The sequence below is a fragment of the Gopherus evgoodei genome, chromosome 1, assembly GCF_007399415.2.
Source record: "Gopherus evgoodei ecotype Sinaloan lineage chromosome 1, rGopEvg1_v1.p, whole genome shotgun sequence".
NCBI lineage: Eukaryota > Metazoa > Chordata > Testudines > Testudinidae > Gopherus > Gopherus evgoodei.
In genome coordinates, this window is record NC_044322.1 from 177874233 (window position 1) to 177900702 (window position 26470).

Below are 26470 nucleotides of genomic sequence, written 5' to 3' on the forward strand. Positions count from 1 at the left end.
GCTAGCCCTATAAATGGGAGCCATGCCACCAGTGTGCATAGGGGAAGGGCAGCGTTAAGGTTGCCCTGGGCCAGTCCTAGCACCCACACTGACTGGTACAGTCTGCAGTCAGACAGTTTGCGCTCCCCCTCGTCCTGGTTTCTCCCGTGTGTGGGAAGCAACGTCACAATGTGCTGGGCGAGTCCAACTGCTGCACACGGGGAGCATTATTCCACATTATACCTGGCCCGCGAGAGAGAAGGGCAGGGGAGGGGCTTTTTGTCCTCGAACCCGCCCGGGGCGGGCGTGACGGGAGCCAGGTAGAGAGCTGGGACCACGGTAATCGACCCTCTCCCCCCTTTCTCTGTAGAGCGATGGTCTCTCCCGGAAGCGCGCGGGCGAGGCCTCGGGGAGCCCGCCCGCCGCGCCGCTAACAATAGGGGAGAGGGGCGGGGAGCTGCCGGCCCGAGAGACGCGGGGAGCAGCGCAGCGGTGAGGGGCTCTGCGCGGCGGGGCGGGGTCCGTACGGGGGCGAGGAGGCGGCGGGCGGGCTGGCTCTGTCTGTCTGTCTGTCTGTCCCGGCCGCGCTCGGCGGGCCTGGCCCCGTTCCTCTGCCGCCCCCGCGAGTCCAGCCGGGGCCCTGGGGCTCGGCTCTGGGAACCTGCTGCGCCCCGTGCCGGCCACTTCGCTGCCTGGGGGGTCGCTCCCTGCCTGCCTCACCCGCGGGTGCTGCCCGCAGGTCCGTTTCCTGCTGCTGGGAATCTCTGTAAAGTTTCCAGGCGCTGGTTTCAGAGCCGGGGCTCGTGATCGTCTCTGTCCCGGCAGGCTCCTGGCTGCAGCATCTGCCGGGGCTGCCAGAGGAAACCTGCGTGAACTCGCTGTGCCATCGGACACCGTGGGTGGGGAGGACACCATCGCGTGTGGTTGGAAATGCTTTGTTGTTGTCTAGTGTCTGACTAGAGAGTTACGAAGAAGGACGTGATTTATTTAAATTTATCTAGTTTCATTAAAATGTTTATACAGTGGAGTTAACAGAACGCATATAGAAACCACTTTAGTCCTTCCAGTGTGTTCATGTTGTTTAAATTATGTGAACACACAAAATATGAAAAGGGACAGACATCTGATTGCTTATATTGCTTTTGGAAGTTACACTCTGATGCATAAAACAATAATACTGCATAAATTAGTTTGTAGCCTTTATTTTCTTAAGTGCATCTGTGTTCAGAACTCAAACCACTTTCAGGAACCACAGGGTTTCTGTAGTAAATGTGGATTCATATTGACTGAATATTGGGTTTTGTTATCTTGTCAAGAAATGCAGAATATATTTCTTTCCCATTTTGACAAAAGGGATAGTATAATGTTCTGAAATAATGCTATCACCTTTGCCTTTCTCCTAGGGGCACTATGAATGAAGAGCAGTTTGTTAACATTGACTTGAATGATGATAATGTTTGCAGCGTGTGTAAACTGGGAACAGAAAAAGAAACACTTTCATTTTGCCACGTCTGTTTTGAGTTAAACATTGAAGGTAAGAAATCAGTACAACTTAGCTCAATAAAGTGTACTTCATTCTAAATGTCCCAGAGTACCTTGCATTGAGTTAGAGAAAAAGAAAGTTCCAACACAAAATTTAAAAAAGGGAAGTGACTTGGTGGCTTGAAGCCAGTGAGAAACAAACTCTTGTCTGTATCCCTTCGTGCATAAATAGTTATCAGCAAATTTGTAGATGTAATGCATAATTTTACACTATTTCTAAGTAACTGTGTGATAATTTTATGGACATACTTCCTCAAGGCTTCCAAACCCTGAATATTTAACATACTTTTTGCCATTCTAAATAACTTCTTCCTGAGTAGATAACTTCCATTATTACCCTTTGTTTTTCATGTTTCAATTAGATTTCTTTATGTACTATAAAAATCAGCTTGGCTAGGCTTTTGGATAAACAAAAATTTAGTATACAATCAATTTTTCTGAATAATATTTTATACTTGCAGTGATAAATAATATCTAATAACAGGAAATGCTTTTCAGAATACCGAGAGAAATTGTATAATGGATGTTTTTCTATTTATTTTGGGAAAGTATATTTGTAAAGTGGTAGCACCTCAAGTTCCCAGTCAGAGATGGGTGGCCACCTATGCTAAGCATGGTCTTTTCTTCTTTGATTTTCTTTGATTCCTGCCCGTGAGCTCAGCAGCAGTGATTGGGCTGAATTAAATCTTTCCACCACTTCCTGTCTTTTTGTGGCTTCATGGCTTTGTTCATCTTTAAACCTTTTTGTTCCCTGTCATTCACTGTGTCTATCCAGCACATCTTTGGTCTTCATCTATTTCTAGTTCCTTGTCCTCTGGTATGTATCACCATGTATGTTATCTTTTCCGAGTTCATTGTGGACAGGTGTCCAAACCATTGCAATAGTATTTGTTCAATCTCATGTGTTTGGCACTGTACAGACGTGTACTTCAGAACGTATACTCTGTTCCTCTAAGAGTTTACAAATGAACTAACATAATTACATAATTATCAGATTGTAAAGTGTAAGCACAACACATTTCCTGATAGGTTAAAACATCAGATTTCATAGGAATAATCTAAACAACCACATTGAGGGCAGGGACATTGCCTGCAGCTTCAAGGTTCCACGTATGTGGATGTTTTTGTGGGACTGAACAGCCTTGTTTTAAAGTGTCAAGTTTTACTTTATTGTACTCTTCTGTGTATGAATTAAATTGCACCACAAAAGAGAGTGCTGCAAATTAGAACTCTTCCATTTTGATACACCATAAATGCTTTGTAGCATCACATTGCTGACAGACTTGAACAACAAAAGTAATCCAGTCTGATTATATAATGGATAGATCTACCCATCCCAGAAGTACTTGTTTAGCAGGGGTGATCCCAGGCCATGCCTGCATTAGGAGTACTTTACTAGTATAAGAATACCATTATACAATGCTGGCGAAGTGCTCCTGGTCTGGATGCAGCTGTATTGGCAAAGGTGCACTTAGTACTGGTACAATAAAGCAATCCCCAAAGAGTGAAACACGCTATGCCTGTAAAAGTGCAGATTTTCCAGTAAAGCTGCTTCTACAGTGTGGGCTTTTGCTGGCACAGCGATGTTGGTCAGGGATTACAGCATGCCAAGCTGATGACCAATATAGCTATGCCGGCAGAAGTCTAGTGTAGATCTGGCCTGCATCAGCCATGGGCGACTGAAAGGGAACAAGTTCATTGGTATGCAATGTATGAAGTTAGAACAGCACGAAGGGCACACTAAGTAGTAGCATCTTGTCCTTCATCTTTCTTTTTGATATAGGAAGGAACTAATCGATTGCATTTAACATTAAGGAGGGGTGGAGGGTCACAAACTTCATAGCTTATGTACTTCAAAAATCCCAGTGTGCCATATTCCTGGTCTCACTTTCAGGGACTCCCTGCACCTCTCCAATCTCCTCCCCCCACCAGAGGTTCTGTGAGTTCCCCATTTGCCCTACGATGGCTAGTGGTGTGCTTCCCATTTCCTCCTCCCTAGATAGCAAGGGCTGTATATAATAAACGCTCATTTTCCCTCTTCCCCCATGCGAGGGGCACTTTCTGCTGCCCCATACCTGGGTCCCCGTTCTCCACTCAGATGAAGGACTGTGTGCACATGCCTCCATATGCATCCATTCCTCCCCCCCCCCCCCCCTTTCTTATTTCTGTCTGGGTGATAAGTCATTCATGGTATCAATGAGTTAAACTATTGGGATGCTGAGCGGAGATGAAATAGGGTATTGTTATTTTGGAAGACGTTGATGGATGCTATCAACCAGAGTTTTTTTTTTAATCTATAGACTAGGGATCGGCAACCTTTGGCATGCAGTGTGCCAGAGTAAGCCCCTTGGTGGGCTGGGCTGGTTTGATTACCTGCCGCTTGCACAGGTAAACAAACCGACCCAACCCGCCAGGGGGCTTACCCTGGTGAGCCGCAGGCCGACAGTTGCTGATCCCTGCTATAGACAATTGTAGAGGTGATTGAAGATTTGCTTTCGAGCTGGCAGCAGCTTCATGTGTTTCCCATTTGTCTTGCAGTTTATCCTAAATCAATCTTGTTCCAGTCTGCGTAGAATGTTCCCTGAAATATTTGAATTAGTCAGATGCTGCATTCAAAAGTTACCACATTACAAAGAAATGCTGTTGAGTTTTTGACCGAGCTTGTAAAGGCCTTAGAGGGGTTTTTGGGAGAGTCAAGGAGCACTGTTGAAGTTGAGATCAAGGTCTCCAATGCCTTTGCTGTTCCTCAAGATTTATTGAATGCCAGAAGAGTGAAACTGGTGTGACTGCTTGCTGTCTATAATTATACACCTCTACCTCAATATAATGTTGTCCTTGGGAGCCAAAAAATCTTACCGCGTTATAGATGAAACCATGTTATATTAACCTTGCTTTGACCCACTGGAATGTGGCCCCCCCAGCACTGTTTTATTGCGTTATATCCAAATTTGTGTTATATCGAGGTAGCGGCGTATATAAAAATACGCTCTGTTTCCAGTTCTAATTGTAGTTTTAATACATACATAATACTAAAGAATGGCAGTTGTACTCCTATCTCTTAGAATCCAGAAAATATATTGGTCAGTCTGTGTCGCTTTAATGTACTTACTCTCAACTCATTTTGGTAAAAATTAAAATAAAACAGCTTTTAATGTTGTCACTCATTCAGTAAAAAATGTAGTACACATCTTAATCTAGCAAGCACTTGTGTTTAATACTTCAGTAGCACTGCACCATCTGCCTTCCCTTTTTATGTGGAAAAGGCTTCCTACTGTAGCTTCATCTTCTGGTGATGAAACTGGACAGTTGCTTTGAATTAAAGGATATTGTCAGTGTACTTTAAAACTTGGATTTTTTTCATAGTTTTTAAAATAACTGATAGACTTAGATTTCTCTTTCTGGTTATATTTTAATGCCACCACCTGCACTTTAGGATTAAAGAAAACCTGGTGCCATAATCCACCAAATACTTTTATTTGCAGTTCAGTGCTTCTGTTGCAGTGTAACTGCTGTGCATGACTTGTGAACATAAATGACTTTGATATTCAGACGCTTGCTTCTTGCTGGTAGGAGCCTTGATATAAAAATGTTTCTGCTTTTATTGTGAGATTACTGTATGCACTTGTGTCTCTATGCTTTGTTTTGAGCAGGTGAGCTTGAATCTGACACAGTAGTGGATAAATATATCTTTATAAAAACACTCATTTAATATGATTGCAACAACATGCATTTATTTCTGGTAATTTTGAATAATATTAGAGTTACTAAGATTGCTGCACAAAAGTCTTTGTTATATATAGCCTTTCTTTTTAAGATTTGTTTTACAACAAGCCTAAAGAAACAGCTACTTAAAACTATTTTTTGTTTAAGGTAAGTGTGATGTGTTTAGGTTCATATACTTATCAATCTAGAAATATTTATTTAAGTGTTGATGCCCTTATCACCATAGAATCTGAGGACTTCATAACTACTGCCTTTTGCCCTCAGTATGCCCCTATGAATTTGGGAAGTACTATACATATTTACAGAGGGGAAGCTGAACTGAGGCACAAAATAAAATAAGTGATTTTTTTTCTGAAGCCTCACTGAAAGTCTGTGGCTGAGCCAGAAAATGAATCCTGGTATCCTGAGTCCCAGCCCAGTGCCCTGATCACTAGATGTTTTCTACCTTGAAGTGATATTAAGTTACTTTCACTACCACTTCTTAGACCATTGGCTTTCAGAACAGTCTGACATTTGGAATGTAGGCAAATAGTAGTGGTCTTCAGTTGTTCAAGACTTGGGAGGGGAACACATTGAGTAATCCACAAACTTCTGTAAAACAAAATGCATCTGGAATTTTCATACTAGTTTTACATTTGTATCATTCTGTCCTCAGTCACTACTTGCACAAGAAATCAGCAATCATTTGTAATTGCTAATTTTCTTGCACTGAATCGTTATAAATTATGAGATGCAGAATGTCAGAAATGTCAAGACTTTTTTTTAAAATTTAGTTGCTGCTTTTTATTTGAACTGGATGGCATCAGGCACTCAGATTTAAACTTGCAAAGACTTAGTTTATTGGGTGTTTTTTTCTATGTGAGTGTTAGCTATTCAGCATGGAAAGTAAGCAAGCACTTTTACAGTTCTTCAGAAACGAAACTGATAGCTAGGAAAGAGATATTTGTTCTAACTATTGTATATGTTTGGTTTAACTTAATATCTGAATTTATATTTAGATAAGCAGTTTACGTATAAACTGTTCCCTCTCAATAAAACAAATAAGCCACTTGTATTTTAAAACAAACTTTCAATACATGTAACTGTGCTTAGTACCTTTGCAAGGTAATAAGCATTTCCAGTGTCCACAGTAGCCCGTGTCAGCTTCCCCTCAACACTTTCTGGAAATGAGTTTTCATTTCCCTCATATTTCACAAAGGACCCAAGCTTTCTCGCTTGACTTGGTCTACTTTAAGGTCAGAGGTCTGTCTTCCCTGGGGAGTATTTGACAGCATTTTTTCCTAAAACTGCCTGTACCAATTCCACACATCTTAAGCAAAACTAAACTTATTTGGCATGAGATTAAAACAATAAGAAAATCAGAATTATTGTAGAACATCAAATGTATGTAGATTAAATAATACAGAAAGTACAGATAGCTAGGCTGACTTTTTAATTAACCATAAACCAGTTGGTTAGTATGGATGGAACATTATACTCATGCAGAGCCCTAAAACTGAAATGAGATTCCAAACAACCATAGGAGTTCATTTGCATGGATAATGACTGCATCCTTGGGCCTTAGTTAAGTAGAATTAAAAAGGTAGTTTGTTTTCATCTAGCTCGTAGGCTGGGAACTTTCCAGTCTGTCATTAGGTTGTTTCCTGGATTGGTGTTAGGGTTTCAGTACGTTTCAACTTCTGCTTTTCTGAGGCTGTTTTTAGGAGTTAAATGTTTATTAGCATGTTTGGACATTAGCTCAGATGGCAGTACATAATCATAAGGATATCTGTACTCAAATTTTAAATGTCGTTCACAACCTTTTGTGAGTGAGCAGGCGAGTTATTCTGCGCCCCTCCCCAGTCACTGTTCTTGTTCATATTAAATGGCATTTTTACTCATTTAAAAGAATTCCTTTGAACTACTAGGGATTTTAGCCTTTGAGTGAAATATAAATGCATGCTTTGTCTAAACTGTTGGTCAATATTTGTATTGAGTTAATACCATAAGCACTAAATCAGGCTCAGACCATTGACTAGGTCCTGTATAAATGCATATGAAGGCAAGGAGAGTTTTGCTATTGATTTCAATGGAACCAGAATTTCATCCATGGTCAGTCTCATGAAAAGCTTGTGGTCTAAATCAGTAGGGATCCACTTAGGTTTTGGGGTCTACCTGCTTTGAGCTCTTGGCAGGGTTGGACCAAAACACAGAAGACACAGGAATAGACATATAACATATGCAAAATATTACATTTGCAGCTTTGATTGTCCCTGTTTCTTGATACCTACCTATATAATTTATTTGAAGGGAAGAGGGTTATAAACCATCATTATTTAAAGAAAAACTTGGACTAAGTCACAGCTTAATTTTTCTATACTTGTGCTAAAGTATTGGTAAATTTCAAACATTATTTCCATTTTAATATAATCTCACATCATTTGTTCACCTGTCTTACACTTTGCTCAGTTTGTGTAGTCAGATTCACTTTCTAGTTCTTATGTGTTAATGTGCACTGTAAGGGAATCTTTGTATCCGAAACTCTTCTTTAGGGGAAAGAGGTGTATTTAGCTATATATAAACCATTTTTATTTTTAAAAGTTTTTTGTAAATTCTGAATTTTGTGCTTGAAGTAACCGATAGTGTCCCATAACACTTACTTCAAAATAGACATCTGATAACATTTAAAACCATGTAATGTTAGTTATGCTGAACAATGTCTGTGAAAACTATAAAAGGTGAATTCTGTTCATGTAGATCCTCACTGGGTGTTGAATATCAACTTTTCTATGGCTTTAAAAAGAAGAAAAACCAACAGCTCAACCACACACACACACAATTTAGTGCTTTTTCACAACTACAGGAAACAGAAGATTTATGGATTGTACTAAGCTCAAAATGGATTTCCTGTTTCTAGCTTATAAGGGTTAGATTACTTAAGTCGTAATTTCCTGGCTATCTCAGTTCTACAGACTTTCTCCCCCCCAGCCCCCACCCTTCGCCCTCGCTTTATAACTCTGTGTTGGTTGTAGGATAGGAAGGGAAGCTAACTGAACTCTTCAGTATTACCCATTAGCTAGCCTGGATCTTTAACTTTAGCAGAAACCCTGCATGATCTGAGTTGCTTCCCATCCATCCAGACACATCCTCTGTAAACTAGTTTGGAGACTACTTTACTACTGAGCTCTGCTTTGCCTCTCTGATGGATGCTCGTGGGAACCTTCTAATATCAGAAGCGTAAGACATCTGCATGCGCTTATTAAGAGATCAGATTTGGCAATAAAGGTCTCTTCCAGCATTTTTCCTCCAGAAGTTGGATGTGGGTTTTTGTTTTTTTTTTAAAGACAAGCAATACAAAAATAGGTGTGGTGTTCTGGTGTAATTCAAAAAAGCTTTTACTTCTTGCCAGCAAGGTAGTCCATTGTATGCTCCTATCACTTGATATGTTTTGGTGGAAGGGACAATAACTGTTCAAGATGTACTAACTTAAAATCTCGTTAATGCAGAATTATTGAATACATTTGACAAGTCTGTTTTTAAAAATAAAAAATGTCTTAAATAAAAGCTATACCATATTACATTATAAAATATAAAATCTGACAGCATCAGATTGAAATTTGTTACTTAACCACAGGACATGTGCAGTGAAAGTTTCCTTCATCCACTCTTGCCAGTTTTTTTCTCCTCCTAGAGAAGACTATATGTAGGGATTTATCTAAAATAATTTTATGCACTTTACTTGTAGCTTCATCACCAGCCCAGGAAAACTAGATATTGAGTAATGGCTGGCTTTTGGCCTCAACACATTAGTTCTTGTTTAAGCTACATGGGAATAGTTACATTGATGTAGTTAAACCAATTTAACATATATTTCAAGTGTTATGTTTACACAGCGCAGTGCTATATGGATTGAACTTCAGTATAAGTTGGCTATCCCATGGATGTCATAGCTAGGGCTAGATCTCCCAGGGAAGGCAGAAGCAGACCAGCTGTTAAGTGACTGAAGCATCTCGACAGCTGTGAACAGAAAGGAGTGCCAACTAATAGGCGAGGTAGGAAGGATTGGGTGCTCCAGAGTACTGGATTAATGGGATGGTAACACAGGTGTCCCAGCACTGTCCCAGTGTATCCAGAAGACCATGGAATGCAGTTTCCCTCCTTCCTACACTTTTGTGGATAAGTAACCTCACCCCAAAATCCTGAATTAATGGAAGTTGGGGATAGGACAGGCACCAGCACTATACCCAGATAGTAGTGTCTTATACTCCCTCCCTTGGTTCTTTAGATCTTAGGCCTGGTCTACACACTAAACTGCATCAGTTTAATATTCTTGGGGGCGTTCTGCACCAAAAAAATAAATTCTGTGCACAATATTTTAAAGTTCTGCAAGTTTTATTTGTCAATAAATGAATGCAGAGGCTCCAGTATGACAGTGGGGAGCACAGGCTGCTGGCTGCATGATGGTGTGAGATCACCCTACAGCATCTCACCACCCACCCCGGGACACGGACTGGGCCTGCCCTGGAAACACCCTGGAGATCTGCCCCTCTGTGCCAGGTGCACCATATGTGGGGCAGGCAGGATCCAAGTATGAAGGGGGGATCCAGGTGTGAGGTGAGAAGGTTCTGTGTGGGACAATCAGCGCAGGCATCTCAGTGTGTGTGGGGGGGTCTAGGTAGGGGGGATCTGAATGCACAGAGGCTCATTTTGGGGGGGCGGCAGGGACAGTGGGACTCTGCAGGGGGTTCCAGGTGAAGAAGTTTGGGGCTCAGCAGAGGGGTCTGGGTGTGAGGGGCTCAACAGGGGAGTCTGGATGCTGGGGGAATGGAGCTTGGGGGGGGGTCTGGGTGCAGCTAATTGGGGGGTCAGTGGCATGGAGGTCTGGATGTGGGGATGAGGATGGTGCAGGGGAGGTGAGGATCATCTGTGGGGGTTTACGTGCAGGGAACTCATGGGAGGTGGTCTGGGTGCAGGGGTCGGGGATCTGGAGGCAGGGTGGCTAGGTGTGGGGGGCTCCAGATGCAGGGGTTGAGTTCAGTGGGGTGGGGTTTGGGTATGGAGGGCTAGGGTGGGTTCTGGGTCTATGGGTAAGGTTTTGGGGGGATGTCTGGGTATGGGAAGCCCAGGTGCATAGGGCTTGGGCAGATGAGGGAGTAGCTCCCCACACAGGGACCCCTCTGTCCACAGCTGAAGAGCGATAGGGCAGGAAGCAGGGGAGGAACCTGAAACGATGTACCTGCACTTCTAGGGAGTGGTGCATGACTGCTCTTGCAGCTTCCCTTTGCTTCCCTGTCAGAAAGTCATTTTTCTGCGGGGGACATGAATTCTGCACTCACGCAGAGGGTGCAGAATTCCCTCAGGAGTATTAAAGTTTAATTAACAAAGTGCTTTCAAACAGTCTCCATTAATACTTTAAGTGTGTGGACATCTTTAAATTGATTTGTAACTAAATTATCACTTATAATTTACACCTGTAAATTTAATTTTTCAGTGGAGGCGAGTGCCAAACTTACTAACCTTATAGTAAACATTTTAATGAAGAAACATTGCAGTACAGGCCTTCATTAACTGGATTAGTGAGCTTTATAGCATTCATGTATCTGAAAAGTGCATTTTATGACTAAAAAGTTCCTTCCTTTCCAGCTACTGATGAAATAAATTGATGTTCACAGTTGTAAAAGCAATTAGAACCGAGAAGTCCTATTAGATGCTTGCTGGGATCTGACGGTAATGGCAGTAGCTTATTCTGTTACATTAATTTAAATTGATAGAGTGGGAAGACCAAAGTGTCTTAACAGCTACCTAACAAAGTAAAATGCAACAGAAGTTAAGCAAAGCAGGCTGCTGATCACTGAAACTTGGTCATGTAGGCATGTGAAATAGTCTTGGTGTTCAAAAGCACCCTGTTGTGTGTTCAGCATTTGCACCTGTTGAATGGATTTAATTTTGCATCCTTTGAATTTTGGATGACTGTTCCCCCCTCTAGGTGAAGTGATCAAAACACCTGCAAACATGGCTGAGAGCTCTTTTTGTTTAGATTATCACCAAGTTTAATCATCACAGGGGCTTGTGATCTGTTACTGCCTTGGTTTTAAGTTGTCAGCCATTTTTGGCTGTTTTTAAATGTACAACTTAATGAATTATACCTGTGATAGCATGGGGTTTGGCTACTAGTATTCTGTGTTAATTGCTACAGCATTCCTTCCTTCCCAGAAAACTGGAGAAAGGGCAGATAGGCAAGTGTAATACATATACATGTAAAAGCAACTACTGATGGATAGCTGGCCACTAAAGACTAGACTAGCCAAGTCGTGCTGGGGGCAAAAGTGCAGCAGGCTAGCATGTAGGAATTTTGAGGCACAAGGACTAATATTTTAAACAGTAAAATAAAGAAACCCCGGGACAAGGTTAGCCAGGGAAACTCTGGTTAAAAAGTTGGCTAGTGAATATTGCATCATTGCAAGATAAACTTATGCTGTAATTTACCTTTACCTTGATGAGCCTTGCTTTGCTTGCTTATTTGTCCCTTTCCATAGAGTGGAGGAAGAACTAATTTAATTGCTACCTGGACCGAGTACCTGTCTTCTTGATAAAACTGACTAAGCTGCTTGGTCCATGGCATTCTTCAGTTTGCAAAAAGTTTTTGATGAAATACCATAAAAGGAAAAAATAAATCTTAAGGATCTGTGTGGAATGTGTGTTTCCAAGAGTGGCATTCCAGTTGCCATATAAAGCAGATGGCCAGTGGTGTGGACTACAATATCTATTGCAAGGAGAGTACTTTTTTCTGTAGGCCTGATTCTGGATGAGTGTCTGTTGGTAGCCTGTGTTGGCTGGCAATTGTAAGTTCTGAGTTTTCAGTCGAAAATGCCAAAGAACATCAGGTCTAGACCTTAGACAGAGCTGCTGTGAAGGAAAGCACAACTTATCACTTAACTGATTAAAAAGATCGTTAGAAACTGTTGCACCAAAATCATGTAGCAAGATTGGGAGTGTGGATGTGTGAAATCTTGGAATGCAAAGCATTTATGTAGCTTAAAGGTGACCTCAAATGATTTGTGCACTTTTTTTTTTCTGTTTTGTTGTATAAACACTACTTCAAATTCCAAATTTTAAAAAAAGTTTTTAACTGACATAAGAAATTTAAATTTTGTCTGTCTTTGGCTTTTTCATAGACAACGTTGTGCTTGCGAAAAACAAACAGTTCTGTAATTTATTACAGAAATAAATGATCATATGGTTTAAAATTATGTGGTTTCACAACTGACATAGTGCAGAACACATTCTGAATTCTTCTCTTTAATTTCTGCTTATATAACAATTGTCTGAACTTACAACTTCTAATATCATACTCTGACACAGAATAGATACATTTGGTCAGTGTGATAGTTATTTTAAGTCCAGAGCAAGAAAATCAGTAATGCATAAGATTGTATTTGTTGGAATAGTAAAGTTATCAGCCTGGAAGGTTGTTGCAATAGCCTAACTGAATTGACTATATAAAATGATGGAACTAGGGTCATTCTCATGCTTATGTGCACTCTCTGGCCTGATATTGAAGCTGTTCCAGAGGGTAAATACTTTGGCTGGAGGGGAGGGGGGGGAAGCAAGCATGAGATTCTGTAGCCTAGTGACTTGAACACTCACTTGGAAAGCGGGAGACCCAGGAACCAGTTCCCCTGCTCCAGTGAATTTTTTAATGGTATATCTACAGTGGAACCGCTTCAGCAGGGGAGACTGAAGGAGACCCGCCTCAGACTGTCCCATAGCCCAGTAACAAGGGCACTGACCTGAGAGATGGCAGAGCCCTGTTCAAATCCCTTCTCTCCCTCAGGCAGAGGCGAGTTTTGAACCAGGTGTCTCACGTTCCAGGCAAATAACTTTTACCACATTGGTTAGGTTAGTGTGTGAGAGAAGTCATCCTTCTTTACTCTAGCTTCTTACAAAAACAACTTAATGCTAAAGAAGGGTTTGCAGCTGAGAATTAGAAGCAGATAGAGGCACTTCCCTGCAGCATGGACATAGGCACCTCTCTCTGAGACAGGCCAAGGGCTTAGTGCACACACTTAACTTGGGATCTCCTATTGAGTAATTTAAGTGGAGAACCACCTAGTGTGCTGACTTTTATGAATCGCATTCTAATGCACCTATCTGTCCCCCTTCATTGTATATGTAGCATAGTTGACAAACTCAGGCTTTGGGAATCCCAGACCCCTGAAAGTTAGGCGTAGTGACCATTCCTAAACTACTTGTTGAATAGGGTCCTACCAAATTCACAGTCCATTTTGATCAAGAAGTCATAGAATTTTAAAAATCATAAATTTCAGGATTTTGGCTATTTTAAATCTGAAACTTCATGGTGGTGTAATTGTAGGGGTCCTGACAGAAAAAGGAGTTTTTGAAGGGTTGCAAGATTATTGTAGTGGGGTTGTAGTACTCCTGGCGGTGCTGCCTTCAGAGCTGGGTGGCTGCGAGCAGCGGCTGCTGGCCAGGAGCCCAGCTCTGAAGGCAGAGTGGTTGCCAGCAGCAGTGCAGAAGTAAGTATGGCATGGCATGGTATTGCCACCCTTACTTCTGCTCTCCTGCTGGCAGGGTGCTGCCTTCAGAGCTGAGCACCCGGGCAACAGCTGCCGCTCTTCAGCTGCCCAGCTCTGAAGGCAGCACAGACGTAAGGGTGGCAATACTGCAACCCTCCTAAAATAACCTTGCATTCCCCTAGCAACCCATCTTTGGGTCAGGACACTCAGTTTGAGAAATGCTGGCTTCTCTCATGAAATCTGTATAGTACTCCTGTACCTCAATATAATGCTGTCCTCAGAGCCAAAAAATCTTACTGCATTATAGGTGAAACTGTGTTATATTGAATGGATTTGTCCCGCTGGAGCTCACCACCCCACCCACCTGGAGCACTGTTTTACTTCATTGTATCCAAATTCGTGTTATTTTGGGTGGCATTATAACGGGGTAGAGGTGTATATGGTAAAAGTTCACAAAAGACCAGATCTCATGGTCTGTGACACACTTCTCTTAGTGCGACATCCTCCCCTCCCCCTTATAAATTAAAAAGCATGTGAGGTTTTTTTTTATTTAACACCATTATAAATGCTGGAGACAAAGTGGGGTTTTGGGAGGAGGTTGACAGCTCGTGACTCCCCATGTAATAATTTTGCGATCCCCTGTGGGTCCTGACCCCCAGTTTGATAACCCCTGAGGTACAGCATGGTCTCTACACCCCTCACCCCCACCCCATATCTCTTTCTCTGTCTTTTGGGAAAGAAAATAGCATATGCCCTGGCTTTTTCTGAGTGAAGGATTCTATCCCTATTTGCAGCAGATGTTTGACTGTTCTCATGTTAGCGCTCTTGTGAGGATTTCTGGAGGTTATGGACATAAGTTTGTCACTTAAATATTTGAGCAGTTTTAAGGAATAGCTTTTTCTGGACAGTATCCAAATCCATTTGTGCAACCTAGTCTGTGGCCATATGTGAGCAAATTGATGGAGTCTGCTGCCTAATCTGGAATCTTTTGTGTGAGATGGAGGCCTTGGCAACACTGGCGCTTTACAGCGCTGCAGCTTTCTCACTCGGGTGTGAAAAAACACCCCCCTGAGTGCAGCAAGTTACAGTGCTGTAAAGTGCCAGTGTAAACAGTGCCGCAGCGCTGAGAGTGTGGCTCCCAGCGCTGTAAGCTAATCCCCACGGGGAGGTGGAGTACCTGCAGCGCTGGGAGAGCTCTCTCTCAGCGCTGGCGCAGCGACCACACTCGCACTTCAAAGTGCTGCCGCGGCAGCGCTTTGGAGTTTCGAGTGTAGCCAAGCCCTCAGTCACATTAACTACTTTGGAGGACTGATGTCCTTACTCAAAAATCCTGTAGTTAGTCTGTGTCTGGGAGACTTTTTTCAGCCTTGGTGCGGACCACATGATGTTGTTTCGTTTTTAAAAGTATTATCTAAATAGATTTGGGACATCAAGCTGTGGTTTTAAAATTCCTTTCATCCATCCTACCCACCCCCCGAACAACCATAGTTAAGAAACTAACTTTGTGGGGAAGGCGACAAGAAATTCATCCTCTATCGACTAATGACTTTCTTGTTTTGCAAGGGAGGAAACAAATGAGTATATTGTAAGTATTGGCATAACTCTTTAAACTGATCATTCCATTTTACAGTCACCATGTATGGGTACTAGGCAAAAACTTAATCACTTAGTGACATTGTATACTGAAACTTGCATTTATTCTGAACTTAATGATAAAACATTTTCTGTCTTCCCTCCCCATTTCTTGCACAAGACCTTCAGGGCATCCTTCCTTACTGCTGCTTTGGACGTTTTTTGTCCAGCCAACAAAAGGAACAGACTTCATTGTGCATTCTGCTTCCTATCCAAATCATTAGTAGCTTCTTTTCTGTGTAGCACTGTTGGCCAAAGAGAGAGTCTTAAAATACAGTTACCTGTATAATACTTTCCCTTAAAGATATGAGAGACTTGAAGTTTTTATAAGCATAAAATAACATCAGCATTTCGTGCTGAAAAGGGGCAGGGGAGGGGGGCTGTATTGAAAAAATCAATCTCAAAAAAACGTGGTGGCTTTTAAGCAGTGTATTCACTGTAACTTTGACTTACAGATCTTTTTATTCCCCGATGACTTAAAGATCTAATGACTTGCAAGAAAGGCTTGTTGCCTCTTGAGTTAAGCAGATTTGCTATATTTAAATTATATTGGAAAGCCCTGAAAAGAAAAATAGTTTGCCTTTCTCTGGTTTACACTAGAAGACTATAGAGTAGCTAAACCAGAGCTCAGGAAAAAAAACAAAACTGTCTTCTGCCACATACTAGCCAGTGGTAGATATGAAACATGGAGGGTGGAAAGATGTCAGTGAAGAGTTGAGGCAGTATCTTGGTGAGAAGCCCAACCTGTAGCTGCTGGGTAGGGATCTGTCCTTGGACCTTACTTGGAAGGTCAGTCTTTCCTGTATCTGGCTAGTAGTGTCTTTTTAACCTATGTAGCTCCTGGAAGGTGAGAAATTTTGTTTCTCCTCCACCAGAGCCTTCTGGCTGCTGAAAAGAAAAAAAGGAAGAGAAGGTCTCCATTGCTCATTTTTCTCCCTAGCTTTCTGTTCTTTTGGTTACTCTCTCCTCATAAACTGTTTCAGCAGGACATGCTTTCTTAAGCCACAGTATGAAACTGACACTCTTAAGTTTCCCTGCTGTCCCGAAAGTTCAAAATCAGAAATAAAACTAACTTGAGTCTTGTTAATTTAATTCTGCTGCAGCTTGGGAATCTCTAACTGGCAATAAAGGGACTAAGAGTGAAACCAGTGCATTGTTGTGCACTAGCTTCATGTTTAGAAGATTATCTTTGAAACTGTAAGGGCTAGAAACTTAGTTTTGAGTAAAAGTTTGGATTCTGCAGAAGTTGATGTAGAGCACTCAGCCTTTCCACTCACCAAAGATGAATAGGTAATAAGCTTTCTCAAGCCTTGTGGTAAAAACTATTTAAAGAAGAGTTTTGTTTAGCTCAAAAACATGTCTGTTTCACCAACAGAAGCTCATCCAATAACAGATATTACACCACTCACCTTCTCTCCAAAACAAAAACAGTAAGTCTAATACTCTGATACTTAAGTGTTGATGCAGCATATACTTATGGCCTTTTTGTGCTCATTGAAGCCTCAGTTGTCTTCAGATCCACTTACATGGAAAACTGCCAACACATTTTGTATGAGAGTCCTGGAAACAATATTATAGAACCACAAATTTAACTTCTAAAATGTAAGCATTTGCTTTCTAAGTATTAACGGTATTATGGAATAACACAATTTACATTTAAATTTCTGTCTTTATAGGGGTACCAAAGTCCAGTCTTCTACACACAAGATCATTAAGGGGGCACAGAGACTGCTTTGAAAAATTCCATTTAATAGCAAATCAGGACTGCCCGCGGTCAAAACTCTCCAAAAGTACCTATGCAGAAGTAAAAAGTATCTTGAGCAAAAAAATTAACAGGATTATACAGTATGCACAAAACAAAGATTTGGATTCTGATTCAGACAGCACAAAAACTTCTCAACACCAGCTTTTTAACGTCAGACATCAGACAGACAGAAAACTGCTTCCACAATTTGACTCCCAAGTACCCAGATACTCTGCAAAATGGATAGATGGAAGTTCTGGGAGTATCTCAAAGTGTTCGCAAAGTATTTTGGAACAAAAAGAATCTACTGATTTCAGACTTGATATGTTGCAAGAAACAGGAGCTACATTCTGTTGCAAGAGTGTTTTATGGCCTAGTTGCAACCAAGCATCGAAGACAGAAAAAGCTAAAAGTGATTCAGATGCCAATGCCCAAAGACAACATCCCCGATACAGCAGGGACGAATGTAAGTAGAGGGGGAATTAGGTGGGTACACTTCTACTTCTCACTATGGTCTGTATATTCTGTAAAACCATCTGTAGTCTCTTAACAGTTACGTTCTCCCACATACCAGCTATAAGTGTCTAACCTACTGAAACAGTTATTTTATATCTATAAAAACTAGCTTTCAGGAGTCTACACAACCAAGTGAATCTTTGTGATGTGTTCACTTTATATTTCCATGCTAGTCTTAACCCAACCATCACATATCATGTGTCTCCTAAGCTTATTTGAGGAAAGTTCTTCGCTTATTCTTCATGTTTCAGACATGACAATGACACACAATCCTGCCAGTGGAGGTTATTAGCAGATTTCTGACAGTGACTTTTTCTCATTATTGTTCCTAAAATATGTAATTCAGAGACCAAACAGCCTTGAATGGTAGAACGAATTTGAATTTGTGGAAACTAGTGAAATCTTTGCATAGAAATCAAAATAATGTGCAAAGTAAAATAGTTGAGATTACACTCTAAGTATCCCAAAGTACTTTAATTATATACAGGTAACGATTATAGATTGTCGTGGTATAATTCCCCACTCTGAACCTTAGCATCCAAAAGATGGGGTACCAGCATGAATTCCTCTAAGCTCAATTATCAGCTTAGAACCTGTAGCGCTGCCACCAACCAGGAATTCCAGTGCCTGGTATACACTCTGGTCCCCCCAAAACTTTGCCCATGGACCCCCAAGACCCAGTCCCTCTGGATCTTAACACAAGGAAAGCAAACCCTTCCCCTCACCGTTGCCTCTCCCAGGCTTCCGCTCCCTGGGTTACCCTTGAAGATCACTGTGATTCAAACCCCTTGAATCTTAAAACAGAGAGGAAAATCCACCTTCCCCCTCCTTCTCTTCCCCTCCCAGATTCTCCCTGAGAGAGACAGTAATCCTAATACAGAGAGAAATTAGCCTCTCTCTCCCCCTTCCCTCCTTTCTCCCCACCAATTCCCTGGTGAATCCAGACCCAGTCCCCTGGGGTCTCACCAGAATAAAAAAACAATCAGGTTCTTAAACAAGACAAGCTTTTAATTAAAGAGGGAAAAACAGTAAAAATTATCTTTGTAAATTTAAAATGGAATAGGTACAGGGTCTTTCAGCTATAGAGACTGGGAATACCCTCCCAGCCTAAGTATTCAAGTACAAATTAAAATCCTTTCAGCAAAATATAAATTTGAACTCCTTCCAGCCAAATACACATTTGAACTCCTTCCAACCAAATATAAGCCTAACTCGCTTTATTGACCTAGTACTCACTATTCTGAACTTATAAGAGCCTGTATCGGAGAGATTGGAGAGAAACCTGGTTGCACGTCTGGTCCCTCTGAGCCCCCAGAGTGAACAACAACCAAAATTTAACAGCACACATACAAACTTCCCTCCCTCAAGATTTGAAAGTATCCTGTCCCCTGATTGGTCCTCTGGTCAGGTGACAGCCTGGCTCACTGATCTTTTTAACCCTTTACAGGCAAAAGAGAGATGAAGTACTTCTGTTCCATTAACTCTTAACTATCCGTTTATGACATAGGTATATACAGAAGCCCTTATGCACTAAAGCTTTCAAACACCCTTGGACTTTGGAACTGGTCTTATTCAAAGGCATATTGATTAGGAGAGTGAAGTTAACTTCCAGCATAAGATCTATAACTCTTATATGCATAGGAAGTAATCTGGTAAATTCACACAAGCACTCTATTATATAGCAGTTTTTCTCAAACTCGGGTCGCCTGCTGCAGGCCAATGGGGGCTGCTGGAAGCGGCGGCCAGCAAGTCTCTCGGCCTGCACCACTTCCAGCAGCCCCCATTGGCCTGGAGCAGTGAACTGTGGCCAGTGGGAGCTGCTGTCAGCAGGACCTGCAGACAGGGCAGGTAAACAAACTGGCCCTGCCCACGAGGGGCTTTCCCTACACATGCGGCGACCCCAGTTCGAGAAACACTGCTATATAGTTATAACACTACACTATGGCCAGTTTATTGGGGAGGGACGGTACTTTATTTAAAAGGAGTCTCTGACTAGAGCCTTTTAATCAACTGCAGTATAATTCTTGTCATTCTTGTAGTGTAGAGAAATGCTAATTTGTGCTTCTGATTGATCTAGTCAAATCAGAAGTGAACAGCAAGAACTCTGGCTGTAGTATTCTGGTCGAGTGGTACATACACAGTGTGACCACACAGTATAATATGAATGCCTCAGGTTTTCTCTCTTGATGGTGCTCCGTATACTATGCAATATCAGCAGATGATATAATTCAGGTGCCTAAATAAGGTTGTTAATGTTGGCATATTGCTCAGTATCACTTCAGGTTTGTGTAACTATATAGAAATCTTCCATTGCATTGATGTGGAAGAAACCTGAGCACTCTCACTTTCTAGCAGAAGAGGACTTTTTTTAATGGCTGCTTATAGGACAGGGAGAGAAATGCTGAGTCCAGAGTGGACAGGTGAAAGCTTTGTGCAGCTTTAAGTTAATGCTTATAGCTAGGGCACTGTTTTTGTCACAGAGGTCATGGAAGTAATGGACTCTGACTTCTGCAGTGGCCAGTGTGGATGACCCCATTCCTTTCCAGAGGGTGTTGTGAAGGCCAATGCTATAACAGGGTTCAAAAGGGAGCTAGATAGATTCATGGGCAGGAATGGTGTCCCTAGCCTCTGTTTGCCAGAAGCTGGGATTGGTGACAGGGCATGGATTACCTTGATGATAACCTGTCTGTTCATTCCCTTTGGGGCACCTGCCATTGGCCACTGTCAGGACAAGATACTGGGCTTGATGGACCTTTGGTCTAACCCAGTATGGACGTTCTTATGACTAAATAAGTCATGGATAGGTCACCAGCCATGAATTTTTGTTTATTGCCTGTGACCTGTCCATGACTTTTACTAAAAATATCTGACTAAATTGTAGCCTTACTTATGGTGAATGTAGGTCATTGCTACCATCTAACACTTATCACTGCTAATTGTTTAAATGGATGTGGAAAGGACAATCTGAACTGTCTGAAAGTATGCTTGGGAATGAACTGAAGAAAATGCCCTTTGAAAAATGGAATTTTGCTTCCTAAAAATGAGTCTCATTTTTCACTCACTCTATGATCTAATTAGCATTGATTTTTCCCATGTCACTTGAATTCTAAAATTAAGATGTATGGAGAATTGTTCCTGTCTATGCTGGCATAGGTGACTAAGCTGACCCTGAAGGCATTACAAGCACAGGAAAACAAAAAGAGGGAAGGGATAGTTCAGAGGCCCCTAATGCATGGAAGGCTGGATATAGATCCCTCTGGTATCTATTGATGCTGCTGCTTCAGCCTAAGTAGAACATATTTGCAGGGGATTCACTGGGAAGCAGTACAAGGTATGACTTCCGCAGTCAGAGTACTGCTTCCATTGAGAACAAGGAGCAGTATTTAGTCCTTGAGATAATTTGGAGGTTCTGTCTTTACTACTTCTGAATTGCAGATATTATGAAATTGCAGCATGAGATTAATGTCATGGTAAAAGTGTGTGCATACCTGTCTCCACCATGAGTTAATATGAGGGGAAGCTGTTGCAGGGTGAACAAGGGGATGGATCTTGCTTGCCTGATGCAACACAGTTGATTACCCTTCCTGTCCCTTTCCCCAGTGGAAGAGTGAGCTAGAGAGGGACTTTGCACATGGGACATTTGGTGTTTTCTGAGTGATCTGTATTCCTTGCTTTCTCTCTTCAGGAAAGAGCAGTGATGCTAGAATTGGTGCAAGTCTATCTACTGGTATGTGTTAAGCACTCATAATCACCACATTGCCCCTGAGAGAGTTGAACTGTAAACCAGAAACTTCACACTTTTTGCATGAGTTGTGGGATGGGGGCATATCTAAACAACAGACTCTGAAGGGTACTATGCCCAGAGGGACTAGGCAGCTGGATAGGAGGTTCCAGCACTCAAAGTGGGTACCAAGTTCGTCTGTGTCCTGAGAGGTTGCCTCCAGACCCTGAGATTGGGGCAGTGACTGGATTCTGTTCCAGCTTCGGGAGCTGGAAACACCGCCAGGTCCAGAGTGTCAGAAGTTTGGATTGCTCGCTAGGACTGCTGGAAGGGGATGCTCGCTAGGATCTGATATACTGACTACCCTCTTGAGGACTAATGAAATAGTGGGGAAGGTTTTTGGCTCTTGGGAAGGTGTGGTGAAAGAAGAGATTAGCTAAGTGTGTGCAAGAGAACTGAAGAAAACAAAGGGAGAGGACAGAGGTAGAATTCAAAATGGAAGGAGTGGACACAGATATGAGTCTTCATATCAAGGTCTGGCTGTAAGGGGAGATGGTATCTTTCTTTGGGCTACTGCTCTCCAAGAAATCCAAACAAAACCTTCCCCTTAAAACTGAAAGTATTCTTCACAGTATTAAATGTGAATAAATTAAGCACAATGCTCATGAAGTTCTGAATTTCAGACATGGATTCCAGTATATAATCCTAACTGTTGCAGTGTGTCATATTGCTGATATCTAATGAAGCAACAAATCTCAAAGCAGGCAATAATCTATTTGACCCACCTGTGTTTTGGAATCCTGATTCACTTAATACCAAATTGACAATTTACAGCAAATAAGGAATTATATAAAGTGTGACCTGGCCTGTGGGTTAGTCTGGCTGAAGTTAGTCATCTTGAGACTTACATGTCTGACCTTCTACTGCTGAAACAAAACCAAAGGTATGAAGCAGTTCTTGTGTTAAAAATAGCTTACTTCCTGATGGCTCTGTGTAGCAAGAGGCTTAAAAAGGCTTTAAACTGTAAGAAAATTAATACTAAAATCTAATTTTCCATTTGCAACAAAATTTCCATACTCACAATTTACTGTTGGCTTGTAAGTCACCAGTTGTTTTGAGGTTGCATGTTAATTGTGTCACTTTAGTAGATATGAATGTAATTAAATCTAAACATTTTGTTAAAAAAATAAATGCCGTCTGTCAAAATTGAAGTATGCTGGTCTCAGAGGGTCACGTGCCCTTCTAGTAGCAATATAGCTACGTCTGTCTGCACTCCTACTACAGATTTCTTTTTTGTGGATTTATAAATACAGGTTGCTTGGCCAGTATGTTTTTCACTGTTATTTCAGATATGGATTACATAAGAATACTGTCACTCCCAACTAACTTTTCTCCTAGTTTTTTCTGCAGTATGATATGTTTGTTATGGACATTATTGGGCTATTACAGATGGGGCTCGAAAATGTTAACAAAATTTACCAGCCATTGGACTCCAGCTGCTAGCATAGAGGGTAGAGACAAAAATGGGGAGGTGGGAGGGGTTGTTGAAATACCACTAGCAAGGTCCATGTGAGAAGCCTGTCACCAGCTACTGGGAAGGAGTTAGATTTCTACAACATTGCTGTACCTGGAGTCTGTTTAGGGATTCTCCTGTCTGCTTCTGGCTAGTAGCTTTCTTAAAATTTATTCCTGGGGAAATTCTGTGCCTAAAAATTCTGTGCACACTTTTAAAATTCTGAATATTTTATTTGTCAAAATAACACAATATAATAACAATCAATTTCAGTTATTTTGGTCATTCATTTCAAAATAGCTGTCAGCAAGTATGTCAGTAACAATACAGAAGACCAAAAAGATTCAAGAAATGTTTTGACAAATAGATTTCTTACTGGGCATATTACTGAAGGTTGTTAATTCATTTAAATTACAATACAGAAACATACTTCCCACAGTGCAAAGACTTGAGGGAGTCAGGGGTAACAGAGGAACGGAAAGAGAGGGAAGTAATTGCTGGGAAGGAGCCAGAGAGTAAAGTGGAGGAGTGGGGGTTGGGTGTGGATGGGAGAAGTATAGAACAGGAGTTTTTGCGGGGGGTGGGGAGGAGGATTTAGGGAGCCTTCCACATGCAGACCTATCTGACCCCTAGCCTCTTCCATTCAGTCAGGCATATCTGACCCTGTCCCTATTTGTCCCTGCACCCCACCCCCCACCCCTGTTCAGCTTCTGGCTCAATGTCACCCCATTACCTCTGTGACCCCCTCCCACCATTAGCCCTTCTAAACCCCAGTCTGTGTGCCAGACACAGACCAGCAACCCTGTGTGCCCTGCTCTATATCCTGTGCCTCCTCACTTGGCCTCATGGGCAGGGCACTGTGAAGAAGACATTAACTAGAAATGAGGCAAGAAAAAAATCTTCTTATGATGCATAACAGTCATCTTCTCAGGCAAATTAAATTCAGCCGAGGTTGATTTTAACTTTGACTTGACTTCAAACAAGTGCAAGAATTTTTTTAATCTTTTAAATGGGTATATAGTGTAGTGATAAGTCTGCAGTAAACAACTCTGGTCCTGCTGCTATGCAGCACCCTGTGGGCATCTGTGCTAATGACAAGGTTTGTCACTTTCACTCTGCTGCCTCTGAAATCTGAGCAGCAGCAGCAGCAGCCCCTACCCAGCCTGCTCTGCACTTGTGACAACATAAAACACTTTCTTGTGAGGTTTTTTTTTCCTTTTTCTTTTCAGACAATACTAAGCTTTGGCCTTGCTCTCCTTCTATTGACTTCAGTTGAAGCAGAGTTTGGCAAACCTGAGCACTGTTGAAAACCCTTCCCTTTATTTGTAATGCCCTCTCCTCTCCCTGAGGACAGTCAAGCTGCATAGGGAAGAAGAGACATGGAAAAAATAATCATGGTGCTGGTAGTTGAAAAGCAAGCTGGGTAGATAATAGAAAACTAACAGCCTTCTGGCACTTCAGAGGACTCTAAGGTGGTACAGGGTTTGTCTTAGGTGCTTGTGAGAAAGAAATACATGACATTGTTCTGAGTTCCTGAAAGGTTGAAAAAATGTTGCCATTGAGCTGTTTGTGTACATCATAGGCCAGCATGGCTCTTGACAGATGCTTTCTACCTTGAAGGTATCATGGCCAGAGGCAGTTTCTGCAGGGTCACAAACTTCATAGCACTTCCTATTCATGCTCACCATCTAATTGTGGAGGTCCCTAAAAATATGAAAATTCTGTTTTTCTCTGTGTGTGTGTGTGTGTGTGTGTGTGTGTGTGTGTGTGTGTGTGTGTGTGAGGGGGAAGTGTTAATGTGATCATGTAGTTAAAAACTGCATATCTACTCTTGCAGCTTTAATTCTGGCACTTCATAACATTGAACGTTTGACTCTTCAACTTTTAGCATTGAACTAAGTGGTTTTGTATGAAATAGATGTTTGTCTTAATAGTGCAGTTATCATGCTAGAAAAATCTCAAACATGACAAATTGCTGCTAATCAACATTAACACAGCTATTAACATTAAAGGGTACAAATAAAAAACCTTGAGGATTGGGAAAGTTCATAGATGCTTTTTTGTTATCCCTGGTGTCGGTGATAGTGATGGATTTTGTTTATGTTACAGTGAATATGATGACTTCTGAAGAGGTAGAGCAACTGAATGAAAAACTCCTCAAGCAAATCCAGGGTGAGAGAGCATTTTTAAATACTTATTGATTTTTTTTTATAGTGCACAAAATGTCATTTGAAATCTACATAAGCTTGAATTCCAGAGCAGAGAAAGGAAAGACACTTCTACATTTTATAATGCACTTACCCCTTGATAAAAGGTTACAGCTCCTAGAAGATGTACTGCTTCATTTACTCGTAAGGTATTTGTGCAAAGAGTTTAAACTGTTTTAAAGTAACAAGCTCATCTAGCTCAACTTTAAATAAAATTACAAATACATTAAATGGGGTTATTTAACAAATGCAAGTGTTTAGATGTTAACATCTACTGGGGTGTTGTGCACCAAGGAGTATTGTAGCTAAAAGTACTTGAATGTTTTCCCAGTTCACATGCTCTCCATTGTACACCTGTAAAATATCACACTTTATATTCCAAAACCAAGTTTAATACTACATTTTCAGGTAATGACTTTTAAATCTAACTGTCCATTAAATTAAGCTGTTAACCTTCTTACAGATGTTTTTGAAGAGCTGACTCGGGAAGTGCAAGAAAAGGATTCTTTGGCCTCAGAACTCAACGTCCGCCACATTGCTATTGAGCAGCTGCTTAAGAACTGTTCCAAATTACCATGTCTACAGGTGGGAAGAGCAGGAATGAAATCAAATGTCCCCATGTAAGATCCTCATTCCATTTACAAGTATTAACTTTCCTTAACAGTTCCATTAAATAAAGCTGCACAGACTTCTAGGAGCTTTTGGGGAAATGATGAACAAAATTTTTCTTCAAACTTAAATAAAATTTGTATGCAACAGCTTTTGGATGCTAACAAATGCAAGTGTTTAGATGTTAAAATCTACTGCTTTCGTTCACTCTGGACATAGTTTTTCATGCACAATTGGCAGTGTCCCCTGAAGCAGGTGTTATGTCTTACTGATACAGAAATATTTGTTCAATAACAGAATGACCAAGAGAGCTTTACAAGGATAGCAGTATTCATGAAATTCCTTATTTATTATGAGCAATATTTTATTATTGAAATTTTATACTGAACAAAAGTTACTATTTTAGGTACTTTTTCAAATCTCTTTATAAAATGTTTGAATGATTCTGTGTAACATTTATGCCTTGTGTATGGTACTTTCATGATGCAGATGTTTAAAAAAACCCTGTTTTCTAAAGACAAATTTATTTCCCATTAAACAAATTGTGATGGTGTATCACTTTTTAGCAACTTTATAATTCAAGAAAGTGATTTCATCAGGCATGGATTGTATCTTCCGGTAGAATAAACTTAAGCACAGCACCTCTTTTTTGAAATTCCATATTATGGTTTTAGTGTATGGAGTTGATTTTTGTATATGTGAAATATTTTTCAATGCTTAATAAAAGTATATGGCTTCAAAGAAACTGAATAAACCTGAAATACCTCA

The 26470-nt window shown here is 41.2% G+C and overlaps 1 protein-coding gene across 5 annotated transcripts; it reads left to right on the forward strand.

The window, feature by feature from the left end:
• The first annotated feature begins 199 nt into the window (after positions 1-199).
• Positions 200-26470, forward strand: C1H21orf91 (chromosome 1 C21orf91 homolog). 5 transcript variants are annotated; one of them, XM_030579825.1, is made up of 5 exons: positions 200-318; positions 1383-1513; positions 17069-17602; positions 24996-25058; positions 25557-26470. In XM_030579825.1, the coding sequence occupies exons 2-5, from the start codon at positions 1390-1392 to the stop codon at positions 25715-25717; spliced, it is 882 nt and encodes a 293-aa protein (XP_030435685.1). In that variant the 5' UTR covers positions 200-318; positions 1383-1389; the 3' UTR covers positions 25718-26470. The 5 variants fall into 5 exon arrangements, with proteins under 5 accessions (XP_030435685.1, XP_030435655.1, XP_030435664.1 ...); XM_030579795.1 differs by lacking the exon at positions 200-318 and adding an exon at positions 379-471; XM_030579804.1 differs by lacking the exon at positions 200-318 and adding an exon at positions 381-491.

What these genes read in the sequence shown, in the direction of transcription:
- C1H21orf91 (XM_030579825.1), top strand. Translation starts at nt 1,390, where the DNA reads ATGAATGAAGAGCAGTTTGTTAACATTGACTTGAATGATGATAATGTT. An exon ending in TTTTGAGTTAAACATTGAAG is followed by an intron (nt 1,514 to 17,068) that starts GTAAGAAATCAG and finishes CTGTCTTTATAG; the next exon opens with GGGTACCAAAGTCCAGTCTT. An exon ending in ACTCCTCAAGCAAATCCAGG is followed by an intron (nt 25,059 to 25,556) that starts GTGAGAGAGCAT and finishes ACCTTCTTACAG; the next exon opens with ATGTTTTTGAAGAGCTGACT.